At 40.6% G+C, this 13677-nt stretch overlaps 1 protein-coding gene across 1 annotated transcript in view; it reads right to left on the bottom strand.

Annotated features, from left to right (window-relative positions):
- LOC126299213 (uncharacterized) overlaps window positions 1-13677 on the bottom strand; it is a 99562-nt gene that overhangs the window by 29943 nt on the left and 55942 nt on the right. The window contains exon 3 of the mRNA XM_049990996.1: window positions 218-363. Within this exon, the coding sequence (XP_049846953.1) occupies window positions 218-363 (146 nt within the window). The remainder of the gene's footprint in view (window positions 1-217; window positions 364-13677) is intronic.

The raw sequence follows: 13677 nt of genomic DNA, 5'->3' as shown, positions 1-13677 counted from the left end.
ATACTTGACTGCCGATCTTAATAGAAATACCTATCACAAAATACAAGATTAGACCGCAAACAGTACTAAAGTACGTAAGTTTATTTAGACTGTGATTCTGATCAAAATTCTTGTAAAAGCTCATGTTACTTTTATATTTACGTATTTAATATGAAAATACTACACTACAACTACTAAAGGATAACTAATTTCACAGGTAAATTATAGTGGGTATTACCTAGACATGGCTCTGCCCGGATGAGATGATCCTGATAGAGGACTTTCACTTCTGCTAACGGTTGGAAGAGCCATACAACCTCCAGAAGATCTCGGAGACTCATTGACCACGTCCAACGCCTTACTCACAGTTGCTGTTATCTCGAACTGAAACAACATGAAACCCAAGATACACTACCGACATTCATAAAGGAAAGAAAAAAAAAATAAGATGATGTTACATAGGACGGATAAATGATCAACACAAAAAATGAATTTGCTAGAAGCTTATTTTCCCAGAAAATTTTCTAAATAAATAGCAACAGCAACCTAAATATTACATATTTTACTGACGCACTTACTTCACTTTATATCACCAAAAGCATAGTTTATCTAAGATTTACAGTTATTCTATTCCACTCAGCTGCTGCACAGTGAAGCAGGTGTCAACAAGATCTTCGGAATACTTTTATGTATACTGCATTTAAAGCACTCGTGTTGTGCGTGTTTCTTTCAAGTTTAAAGTGGAAAAAGGATGACTTCCAAAAATTAGCCATTTTTTACGTTAAGAATTCAAAGGGATTTTATGAAATATTGGTGAATGTTCATAAGAAGTTTGCTCCTTCATTTTCACCATTTACGAAATGGGGCTGCATCAAAATGTTACCGTACATACCTTGAAGCTGTCCCACGTGAAGGACGTCCGGAAACTGCACTTAAAAATGTAAACATCAGCGCTTAAAATGTTTAAAGAAGTTGTTGCCATACATTTATGAGAAGAAAGAATACGATATAGTGTGCTTTAGTCAGTAATTGCGGGAAAGGTTTGTGAAGTGTGGGTGGGGAGTTTATCAGAACTGTTTGGGAAGTAATAACTTTATTTGGTGCACCAGTTTCACCTCACCGCTTCACGCTGGAAACAAAACTGTAATCAATGTAGCGGGTTGGAGTCCTATGTATCTAAAATATTAAAATTCGTATTTTTGCTATTAATTACTTTGCAAAGAGTGGAAGACTATATGGGAAATTCTACGCACATACAGTCGAAGAGGATGCATATGTACGCGGCAAGAGGTCTGTATTGAAAAAAGAAAAGTGGATAATGCTCTCTTTAAGGAAGGTGTTATGAAAATCAAAGAACTGAGTTTAAAACATAAATTGTTAGAATATTCCCTATTCACTGCATCCGAAACACGCTGACTTCCACTTACGCGACCATCTAAAGTAATTAGTGGGCAACAATAGCTTTAGGCCCAGTAGAAAGTATGCCAATCATACTCATTACTCGTGGCTGACTAATCTACCAAGTCCCGTACGAGTTCAAGCATAGTGTGTGCATTCGCACAAGAAGGTCAATGGCTGGAAAGCCATATTTTAACTATATGCGACGGTAGTATCTGTTCCCGAAAGAACATTTACTGTAGATGACCATGTAGCTCTATATCAGTATTGTTCCGATCAGGCTCGCATTTCCAATATGAAATACATTCACTGTAAAATGTATGTACGAAGTGTATAGATCTAAAGAAAGATTACATTGCACAATAAAGGATCGCTTGCCAGCAAAAGGTTTTCTGGAATGATCAGTTCAGCAAGTCCACTGTCAGTTTATTCTCGCACACTCGTCTAACTGCCATTGTGCTCTGTCTTTAACAATCTCCATATGCACAAGAACTTGAATTCTAAACTTCCTCCTATAGTTGAGAATATCATCAGATGACCCATCAGATTATCAGTCAGACCAGTCCATCTGGAGGAAGACACCTCATGCACGTAATCAATCACGGCCGCTGTGGATCACGACTGATTAAAGTCCAGGAAACATGCTCTTAACATAATCATTTCTGTGGATTTCTATTCACGTATTTGCCGAAAGATAATAAATGCGTCAAAGTTCTGTTGTACACGCATCTGATATCTGCTTTATTAATTGCTGATGTCACATTAGAGGTGTTTTGTTGACGGCATGGCAGGAATTTTGCTAGTATTAGTTGAAGTAGTAGCAGTAGTAGTAGCGATCGCGAAATATCTGTCCAACGTCGTCAGCTAGAGGGTGGAAATTTCGTTGCTCTGTCCTCAATGATGCATGAGAACATGACACGAAGCATAAAAAACGGCCACACAGTATCAGATATTGCTCCATTTATCAATGCATCTTGTTCTATAATTTCGCATTCAAACCTAGCTCTGTTACAACCGTTACGAATCAAATTTTTTATATGTGACGGTAGTATCTTTTCCTGGAAGAACAGTTACCGTAGATGACCACGAAGCTTTGCTAGAAATGAAATGATAATTAAATGGACACCCTAGCTGCAAACCTGCATTGATGTACTTCATTGGGGACATGGTGAAAATGTGTGCCCCGATCGAGACGCGAACCCTGGATCTCCTGCTTACATGGCAGACGCTCTATTCATCTGAGCCACCGAGGGCACAGAGGGTAGTGCGCCTGCAGGGACTAATCCCTTGCAGGCTCCCCGTACTTGAAGATTAGACGATATTGTTCTGAAATCTGCCATACATGTTTGACATTAACATAAAAAAGAGCAATTCAGCTGTTAGCAAATTGACTTTAATTGCAATGAATACATCGTTGATCATATATACGACATCAGCTGCGAGTTTTTCCTCAAAAGTTAGAAAATGCAATGCGCCACCTATAGCAAGTGTTTGTAAAACTTTTCTAAGATTTGTCAGTTGTTTAAGTGACACAAGAACACTGTAAAACGTAACGTTTGTGTTATCCTGAGCATAATTGCACTTAAGCATAAAAATGGAAGACTGCACTTTACAGCTTTCAGCTGGATTAAGATTAAACCACGGAATGCATACCATACTTACATATGATGTTAAGTATTTTATATACCTCCCAACAGACGTTACATAGGATCTGTTGCGGTAGTTTGAAATCAAACATGAACTGATTGAATATTTTACTACCAGATTTGGTACTTCAGCTAATCGGAAGATATAGGTTTAACGATATTATTGCTGGTAAATTCATAATTTGTAGGGTGAACCGGAACTCCAACGAAAAACTTTCAGAGATACTAGTTTGGATCAAAACAAGAAAGAAACGTCCAGTAAACATGGGCTCTAACAAGCATACCTTAAGCGTTATAAACACTTCACCATCTTCGATTCTTCGATACTGTGAAACACAGTCTCTTTGGTTTCCATCTTTTGAAAGGAGGCACTATGGATCAAAGCAAGAAGAAAATGTTCAGTAAAAATGGGCTCTAAAATGCATACCTTACGGAGCTATGAGAACTTGACCAGAAGAAGAGATGTGTTTCACAATAGCGAAGACGTATAAGCGCTCATAGCTGTTTGGGCGTCAATTTTATAACATATTTTTACTAAACTTCTGTTCTTGTTTTGGTCTATACTGACACTTTTAAAAGCTTGTCGATGGATTTATCATTCACTCTGTATAATTTACGTTGTCGCTAAGTAGATTTTAAATAAAACGGACACGATTTACTAAACCATTGCGTGAGACGAAAGCTCACTGTGATACAAGCCATGGCTGGATGAATGCGACTTAAGCTGCGGCTACTGTGCTGTTCATGTCAGCACACGCTGCAAAAGGACGAATACCCTCGCCGCAGCGCCACGTGTCAAGTGCATTGCCAATACACGAACTGCAGTGGCACTCGCAACAGAAGTTATGGAAAGCACGAAAACTGAGAGAACAGCGGCTAGTAAACGCTGATAAAAGCTCACAGACCAGAAAATCCATACCTGTGTAGAGAAGAAAATAAGTAGCCTAAAAGTGGACGAAGGTTGGGAGGAAATTTTTCGTGCTGACAGAGAGCTGGTACAGATATAAGGGATGTCGTATCGTGTTGGTACATGTTGCGTAGTAATTGAAAGCACTTGTGGCCTTTAACCGTGAATTGTGAAAAAAAAACTGTTTTTGGAAATGGAAAAATGCTGAAATCTGAATTAAAAATCGCTGTAATATCTTATTTGTTCCAAGAAGTTGACATCCTCTGACTACGTCCACATCTAAAGAAGGTTTTGACTGGGAAACGTTTTTAATCCGATAATGGTACCTACAGATGCGTGGCTTACATGTGTTCAAGCATCATCACGAAAGGAACGGCACGTGTTATTTAGAAAAAAAGATAAATGAAGTATACTGAATATCGAAAGACACACTTGTTCACTGCTAGGCTGACAAGTATTTCAATAATCTCATTTTGTGGTAAAAAATCAATTATAACTGAAAAATATTGTCTTTTGAGGTGAGAATTTCACGAAAGTAATCATCCGGCGTGTATTCCGAGAGCAGTATAATGATATTGTAAATATAGTGATTTCAAACGAACAGCAACTATGGGTGTGTGTGTTGTCCTTAGCGCAGGCTAGTTTAAGTTAGATTAAGTAGTGTGCAAGCCTAGGGACCGATGACATCAGCAATTTGGTCTCATATTAACTTATCACAAATTTCCAAACAAAAACTCACATCAACGACAAACCAGTAATCTCTATAGGAAATTTAGTCGCACGTTCGACCATGTCGCAAAATGAAAATCAATCTTTAAAACCCTGAACTGCAGCAGCAGAACTCGTCTGAAATAAGCTACAAACCCTTCCCATGTGAAGTACTATGGGGCGATATTTAGAGGCAGACAGATTAAGGATAGTAGATGAAAAATGCAATAGAGACATATCATTCAGCTGTAATGAAATATCCAGGAACAGACCGCGGCCTATCTACAGACTTACCTTAAGATTCCCCTGAAATGATCTGGCTAAATTATTAAAACTGAAGGCAGCGTGTCACTAAGAGAATTTTGAAATGGTAACATAAGGCCTTCAACAGACATGATGAAATGGGGAAGATGCAGCTCCCGCGGTAAGGATGAAGACCTGATACTGTCAGAACTTCCCGACGACAACGTATTTTATCGCAGCCAAATCGTGGTAGTCTGACAATAGGACGCTGCACTTCCCACGTCGTGCGGTCACTGGAAATGTCACATACAGCCCTGTCAATGTTTACTAGGACAGCAACGATTCGATTCCGTATAAAAGCCACCGCCGTTCACGCGCACCTGTGCTCACATACGCCTCCGTACACGTCGTGGCATTGGAGTGGGAAACGCGACATTGAACGATGGAAGCATGGGAAGAGGTCGCCTGGATTGATAACTGGGCGTACACATTCGTACAAGCGAAGTGCAGGTCGCTTTTGTTGAAAATTACTATAGGTGAGACATCCCAATAGCTAAGCAGGCTCCATTCAAGCAGGTGATGGAGGTATTCTTGTGCGGGAGATATTCACAGGGATTCAAACATGGATCTCACATATTTCTGTTGTCACTGATTAGGATCGCGCATTGGTTTGGACGTTTGACACCCAGGTCTTTAGCACATGTACTAAAATCTTTATATGTGCGATTAAAAATGGTAAGGCAGTATAACTTTAACAAGTCTTACAATGTGACAATCTCTGAGAACTATTCAAGCGCGTGCGCGCACGCGTACACGCACACGCACACACACACACACACACACACACACACACACACACACACACAGTGGAATGATATAAAATATTACAGCAGAGAAGTTTTCCTGGGTGAGAGCTGGACTTAATAAGTTTGAGGCAGCAACTCTGCAACACACTAAAACCTCCAACCAAAATGCGGGAGGTACCTATGGGCAGGGCACTGACAACAACCCATGGCATTGTACGTTTCCTCGTCATCTGATCCGTCAGTTATCTGACGGCTTTGAGTCAGGTCTTGCAGGTTTTCAGTTTTTCGTATTCTGCTAGGTTCTTGGGGAGGTTGCTCACGCTGTTTTATCAGAAACATTTATATTTATTTTTCTACGTGCCAAGAGGATTTATTATTCTTTATTAAAAACTTGAATACACAATATTAATGTTCCACGATATTATTAACTTAGTAGTTCGTTACGAACCGGCTTTTGGCTTCGTAGGAGATCGTCAGGTAACTTTAGTGAGAGTTCATAGCTGTGCGAACAAACCAGAAGTATAATTTAACACCCAAAGAGAATCTTTTTATATGGTGACAGAAAATAAAGGGGGAGAAATTTAAATTGAAATTTTCTTCCATTAATATTAAACTTGAAATGTTGACCTTGGAATGGATGTTACTTAAACGTTAAGTTAAATGTTAATTTGGTTCACAACGATGAATTTCTTCTTAGTTTAGAGTGCCTTTATATGGAACGAAGCTTACAGGACAGTCCAGCTATGCCTATGTTTAATACGTTTACTTGCTTGCTGTAGGTTCGAGTCGTAATGATCGAATGCTCTTGATACGAAGCTGTAGCCTTCGCACTCCGCACCGCTGCTGTTGCACGCCGCTTTCCTGAAAAGTTTATTCAAGTTTCTTTCTCACGTTAGACATGCTCAGCCATCTACACTCGTAGCAAACTCTGGAATTTATTAATTTAGTCGTCTCAGTTTCGGCGGAGAAAATATTAGTAAATAACAATTCCTATGCAAAAGTGGCCTATTGAGACGGAACCGGAGCGCCTGGAGGCTCGAACTAATACTCATAAAGCCGCAGAGACGAATGTAAACTTCAAGCACAAATTTCGAAAGTTTTTAAAATAAAATTTCTCACCATTGAATAAATACTTATTATACGATAGTTCTCTTTAACAAAACAACTACTTTCGTGTTTCTTTAGCGTTTAAATAAGCTGAATTTTGTAACTAATTCCGTGATGACTGGCGTGCAACAATACCATTCGATTCGCTGCGACAACACCTCTTTCTCTTCCATGATCTCAAGCCACAGTAAAACTTATTGTTAATGCGGTGTCAAGGGTGCTATATCACAAAGACTATCATCGTCTACACAGACTTCATTCCTGCAGTCAATTCTTTCCCTGCCGCAATATCACTGAGTTCCTTGAACTACAGTCCGTGTGTGAAACACTATCAGCACAGCTGATATACACAATCTATCTCAGAATTACCACTATTTTCATCTCGTTAGTCGATTTGTGTCATTACGCTCTGAACAAATACATCTTAAATAACACTATATTCAAACATCAAAAATATGTGAATGTATAAACCGAACATCTTTTACAACTGAGTAATGGCAGAGCCTACTGCGTTACATGATGGTATTGTGGACAAACTGTTGAATGTGATGAACAAGTTGCTGAAACGAGAGAGGAGGGTGTACAGGACTGTAACCATGGCTGTATGCTATTTTTTATCTATTCTATTTCAATTTGAAAATAATTAAATAAATAGCGTACAGCAGTGGTATAGTACTGACCCTCCCCGTTCCCCCTCCTTTCTTCCATATACCATAGTAGTTTGTGCCATTACTTACATGTACAACTTATTTGCATTACACATACTTTTAATCTTTGAATATATTGTAATATAGGATTTATTTGTTCAGACTCTGTGTGAATTAAATAGCTCTTGTGTTCTGTATCAATATTCGTAAAAATCACATATCTTTGTACAACAGCAACCTTTGTACAACTATGAACGCTGACTGAAGTTGTTTGGACTATCCGTTTAGTATTAAGTTACCTGACGATGCTCCAGGAAGCCGAAAGCCGGTAGATAACGAAATATTAAATAAATGTTAGTGTGGAACATTAATACTGTGTATTCAGTTTTTAATATGTCTCTATTCCTCCAACAACCGACGGAATATACCATTAATATACTGAACCCCAAGAAAGAGCTGTGCGGCACAAAAGATAGTTGGTGAGCATGTCTCTGCATCTGTGCATCTGAAAGATTCTGTATATTCATATTTCTCGCCAGCAGCATGAAAGTGGCGCTAATAGCGCCACTATGAAGGTGCAAATCAGGTTCGCTTTAGATATAACGGTCGTCAGCGTTAGTTACCTTTCAGATGGGACGTGGGGAGTTCATGTTAGTCATGAAAGCCTTTTAGGTGACAAAGACACTATTATCAACATCTGAGTATGGACGAGGTCGTGTCATAGGGCTACAAGAAGCTGAATGTTCCTATTGCGATATTACGGAAAGACTTCACAGGAATGTAGCCGCTGTACATGACTGCTGGCGACGGTGACCACGAGAATGTACGGTCGCAAGGAAACCGGGCTCAGGACGGCCACATGACACTTCCAAACGGGAAAACCATCGTGTTCAGCATATGGCGCTAGCGCATCGTAATGCTGCAGCAGCAATTTGAGCAGCAGTTGGCACCAGAATGAGACAACGAACTGTTACAAATCAGTTAGTTCAAGTACAGCTCCGAGGCAGAAGTCATGTAGCGTGCATTCGACTGACCCCGAAACACCGCCATTGGTGGTTAGAAGAAAACCGGTAGAGGGGCTGCAACCAACCTGTCTGCGTGCTGGACACATTGGATCTACACTTAGGCTTATGATCTGGGGTGCGGTTTCATATGACAGCAAAAGCACTCTCGTAATTAGACCTGTTGTGCTACCATTCACGAACAGCATCCTGGGGGATGTTTTCCAACAGGATAACGCTCAGCCACATATCTCTGTTGTGGCCCAACATGCTCTACAGAGTGTCGATATATTTCCTTGGCCTGCACGATCACCAGATCTGTCTCCAATCAAGCACATATGAGACATTATCAGACGACAATTCCAGCGTTACCCACAAACAGCATTAACCGTCCCCATGATGGGCGATAGGCATGGAACTCCATCCCACGAACTGACATCTGGTACCCGTACTACACAATGTATGCACGTGTAGATGCTTACATTCATCTTTCTGTCGGTTACTCTGTTTATTAGCGTACCAGCATTTCAGGTTTGCAACGGCTTACCTCGCGCACATATTCACATGCGATCTTGCAATGTTAATAACTTAAACATGTTCCCTGCACAAATGTATTCCTGAAAGCTGAAATTTCATTATTCTGTATTAATTATTCTCTGGTGTTGCTATCTTTTTCCCGTCAATGTATATATTATCGTTCTGGGAAACTCTTCCTATAACCCATATTGGGTCTGTTGTATGTATACTAATTAGTTTAGCCAATAGCTCATGTTAGAACCTACATTCAGTGACTCAAGTGGTTGTGCTTTGATCACCTGTCAATATCTGTATACCAACACTAATATTTCGTATAGACAGCTTCGTTGCTGAGGTGAATGATAGGTTGCTGTGTAACCTTAAATGCCATCTACATTTCAGAGTGTGAAATTCGTATTTTTCTCATAGATTTTCGTCTCCACTACCAGTAATTGACATTCTCTGTTATATCCTGGATGAAAATGGAAGCAATTGACACACACTGGCGAAACAGTGAATTGACTAATTGATTAGTGAATATCTGAACCGTATCCTGTTCTTTGTACATCGTAGTAATGTGCCCAAAGTTGTGAGACTTAAAACAGTGGACAGAGTTAGGCATATAGTACCTAATGTTAAAACAGATGAAACCTGCAGGAATTATATCGGATAGTTTTCGTACAAAGAGTGTCAGAATAAAATCCGCTACCTTTCCTAGTTCACTATTTAGTCGCTATTGATACTTCTTACTTCAGTGAAGACTTCACCTTCCCAATTTAGTTACAGTTCTTTGGTATCAATATTCAATATGTCCCAGCATTTAACAACACTTTTACTGTAATTTTATGTGATGGTATACTCTCCAATTGATGTGCCATTTATCTGTTATCTTATTTGGTAAGACATTGCTCTCTTGTCCAGGAGTTTTCCGTTACTCAGCATCTTGATGGATAGGAGAGTCCGCACAAGTCCCTCCAACGCTTTATGTCTATCTCAAAGTGAATAGTTTTCAACTGTTCCTTCTATACTTTTACGTTGTTCACTGCAGAAAGTGGTGTGTTAGTAGCAGTGCTTTGTCTCCCACTGGCTGACAATTTCGATATGCTAGTCAGGTGAGGTCATTTTACTGTTTGGGTGTTATTTTTGTCCAACGGACCAATGGGTGTGTTTGAAATGTATGCAGGATCGTTTGTCTTCCGCGAACATGTAGATGTTTAAGAATCCGCCCAGAAGGAAGCCCCGCTTGCCTGAGTAAACCTTATACAACTTTGGAGCGGCCGTTCCACAGACTTTTCCAATTAAAACAACCTTCCTCACCATCGATAAACAGTACATCTTGAGGTTGTGGATTCTTTTTATAGAGGCTTGTACCATGATCGTACTAGGTGATTACACCAAGATCTCTGCTCCCTATGACACACTATGTTACTCCATCGTGTAGCAGAATGTTCGCCGATGCATGCAAAAATTTTACGTATGGTCACTAGCTTACGATACATTAACCAATATTCAAAGAAGAGCTAAGCATTTTGCTACAGGTTCATTTACTACGCACGAAAACGTGTCGGTGATGATCTACCAACTCCAGTCGCAGATACTGCAAGAGAGACGTTCTGCATCATCCTTTGGTTTACTGTTTAAGTTTTGAGTGTGTCCGTTTTAGAAGAGTTAGCCAATATATTGCTTCCTCCTACGTACATATCGCTAGAAGACCATAAAGATAAAATTATAGATGTTCGAGCCCACACGGAGGCTTACTGACAATCGTTCCTCCAACCGCCCACTCGCGACTGAAAAAGGAAAGTGGAGAAGTAGTGCGGTGTACAATGATCACGCAGTAATGTGACTTCTGGAGTATAGACGTAGATTTATTGTACGGACACACTCACGGTTTAGTAATGAATCTTCACTCCGAAATAGAGTGCACTCTGAGATGAAACTTCCTCGCAGATCAAAATTGTGTAACGAAACGGGACTATAGCTTTAGACCCTTGCCTTTCTTGGCCAGGTGCCCTAACGACTGAGTTACCAACCACGACTCACGATCCGCTCTCACAGCTTAACTTCCACTAGTACCTAATGCCTACTTTCCAAGTATCGCAGAAGCTCTCCTGCATATATTCCGGGATTGGAATTTCTAGAAAAGAAGATGTTGCGGAGACGTGGCCTAGCCACAGCCTGAGGGATGTTCTCAGAACGAATTTTCACTGCGCAGCGGTGTGTGTGCTAATTTGAAAATTCCTGAGGAGTCAAAACTGTGTATTGGTTCACTTATAATACATCGCAGATGATTGTAAATTTATCTCCTGGTCATTTTAGAAGTGGATTACAAGTGTGTGGTGAAAACTAAGTGGACTGGAGACTGCTTGTGTGGCCTCCAAAGTCAGTTGACCTCATTCTTAGTGAACACGCTTGGGACGCTGCCGAGAGAGAGGCTAGGAATGAGTTCCGCGCAATGTCCGTGAGTGGTGGGCTCTACTTTTATAAGGTTATGTGCAACAGTTATTCCACAAAGCTTCTGTTATCCTCTGAAGACTAGGTCATAACACGTTGACACCGCCATGAGGGCGAAAGTGGTGCTACACAATACTACGTCCGTCTACCTAATACAAGTTCCCATGCTTTTACGAGGAGGTAAATACAGAAATTTACTGCTCTTTTCCGACATTTGATAAGGAAATATTATTCCACATTAGCTTCGTCAGGTATGTGAGGCAATAACGTTATTCTAGTCACGGCAGTAATGATAAAATTTGAAGAAATGCTGTTTTTACATCCAAATGACATGAAAGTTCGGTCATCTTACGCGCATAGTTGTGCAGTGAATGTGTCGAAACGAATTAAGAAGACGAGAGAATAGAATAAATAGTGCAGTAATTGGCATCGGGGTAACTATGATTTTAATGATACAATAAATCGTTTTCTAACTTAGTTAATCTACATCTACATCTACATTCATACTCCGCAAGCCATCCAACGGTGTGTGACGGAGGGCACTTTACGTGCCACTGTCATTACCTCCCTATTCTGTTCCAGTCGCTTATGGTTCGCGGGAAGAACGACTGTCTGAAAGCCTCCGTGCGCGCTTGAATCTCTCTAATTTTACATTCGTGATCTCCATGGGAGGTATAATTAGGGGGAAGCAGTATATTCGATACCTCATCCAGAAACGCACCCTCTCGAAACCTGGCGAACAAGCTACACCGCGATGCAGAGCGCCTGTCTTGCAGAGTCTGCCACTTGAGTTTGCTAAACATCTCCGTAACGCTATCACGGTTACCAAATAACCCTGTGACGAAACGCGCCGCTCTTCTTTGGATCTTCTCTATCTCCTCCGTCAACCCGATCTGGTACGGACCCCACACTGATGAGCAATACTCAAGTATAGGTCGAACGAGTGTTTTGTAAGCCACCTCCTTTGTTGATGGACTACATTTTCTAAGGACTCTCCCAATGAATCTCAACCTGATGCCCGCCTTACCAACAATTAATTTTATATGATCATTCCATTTCAAATCGTTCCGCACGCATACTCCCAGATATTTAACAGAAGTAACTGCTACCAGTGTTTGTTCCGCTATCATATAATCATACAATAAAGAATCCTTCTTTCTATGTATTCGCAATACATTACATTTGTCTATGTTAAGGGTCAGTTACCACTCCCTACACCAAGTGCCTATCCGCTGCAGATCTTCCTGCATTTTGCTACAATTTTCTAATGCTGCAACTTCTCTGTATACTACAGCATCTTCCGCGAAAAGCCGCATGGAACTTCCGACACTATCTACTAGGACATTTATATATATATTGTGAAAAGCAATGGTCCCATAACACTCCCCTGTGGCACGCCAGAGGTTAGTTTAACGTCTGTAGACGTCTCTCCATTGATAACAACATGTTGTGTTCTGTTTGCTAAGAACTCTTCAATCCAGCCACACAGCTTACTTTGTTTATCAGGCGACAGTGCGGAACTGTATCGAACGCCTTCCGAAAGTCTAGGAAAATAGCATCTACCTGGGAGCCTGTATCTAATAATTTCTGGGTCTCATGAACAAATAAAGCGAGTTGGGTCTCACACGATCGCTATTTCCGGAATCCATGTTGATTCCTACAGAGTAGATTCTGGGTTTCCAAAAACGACATGATACTCGAGCAAAAAACATGTTCTAAAATTCTACAACTACCTGTGCTCTTTTCCAATCATTTGGAACCTTCCGTTCCTCTAGAGACTTGCGGTACACGGCTGTTACAAGGGGGGCAAGTTCTTTCGCGTACTCTGTGTAGAATCGAATTGGTATTCCGTCAGGTCCAGTGGACTTTCCTCTGGTGAGTGATTTCAGTTACTTTTCTATTCATTGGACACTTATTTCGATGTCAGCCATTTTTTTCATTTGTGCGAGGATTTAGAAAAGGAACTGCAGTGCGGTCTTCCTCTGTGAAACAGCTTTGGAAGAAGGTGTTTAGTATTTCAGCTTTACGCGTGTCATCCTCTGTTTCAAAGCCATCATCGTCCCGGAGTGCCTGGATATGCTGTTTCGAGCCACTTACTGATTTAACGTAAGACCAGAACTTCCTAGGATTTTCTGTCAAGTCGGTACATAGAATTTTACTTTCGAATTCACTGAACGCTTTACGCATAGCCCTCCTTACACTAACTTTGACATCGTTTAGGTTCTGTTTGTCTGAGAGGTTTTGGCTGCGTCTAAACTTGGAGTG

The sequence above is a fragment of the Schistocerca gregaria genome, chromosome X (genome assembly GCF_023897955.1).
Source record: "Schistocerca gregaria isolate iqSchGreg1 chromosome X, iqSchGreg1.2, whole genome shotgun sequence".
Classification (NCBI taxonomy): domain Eukaryota; kingdom Metazoa; phylum Arthropoda; class Insecta; order Orthoptera; family Acrididae; genus Schistocerca; species Schistocerca gregaria.
This window is presented reverse-complemented; position numbering and strand designations above follow the sequence as displayed.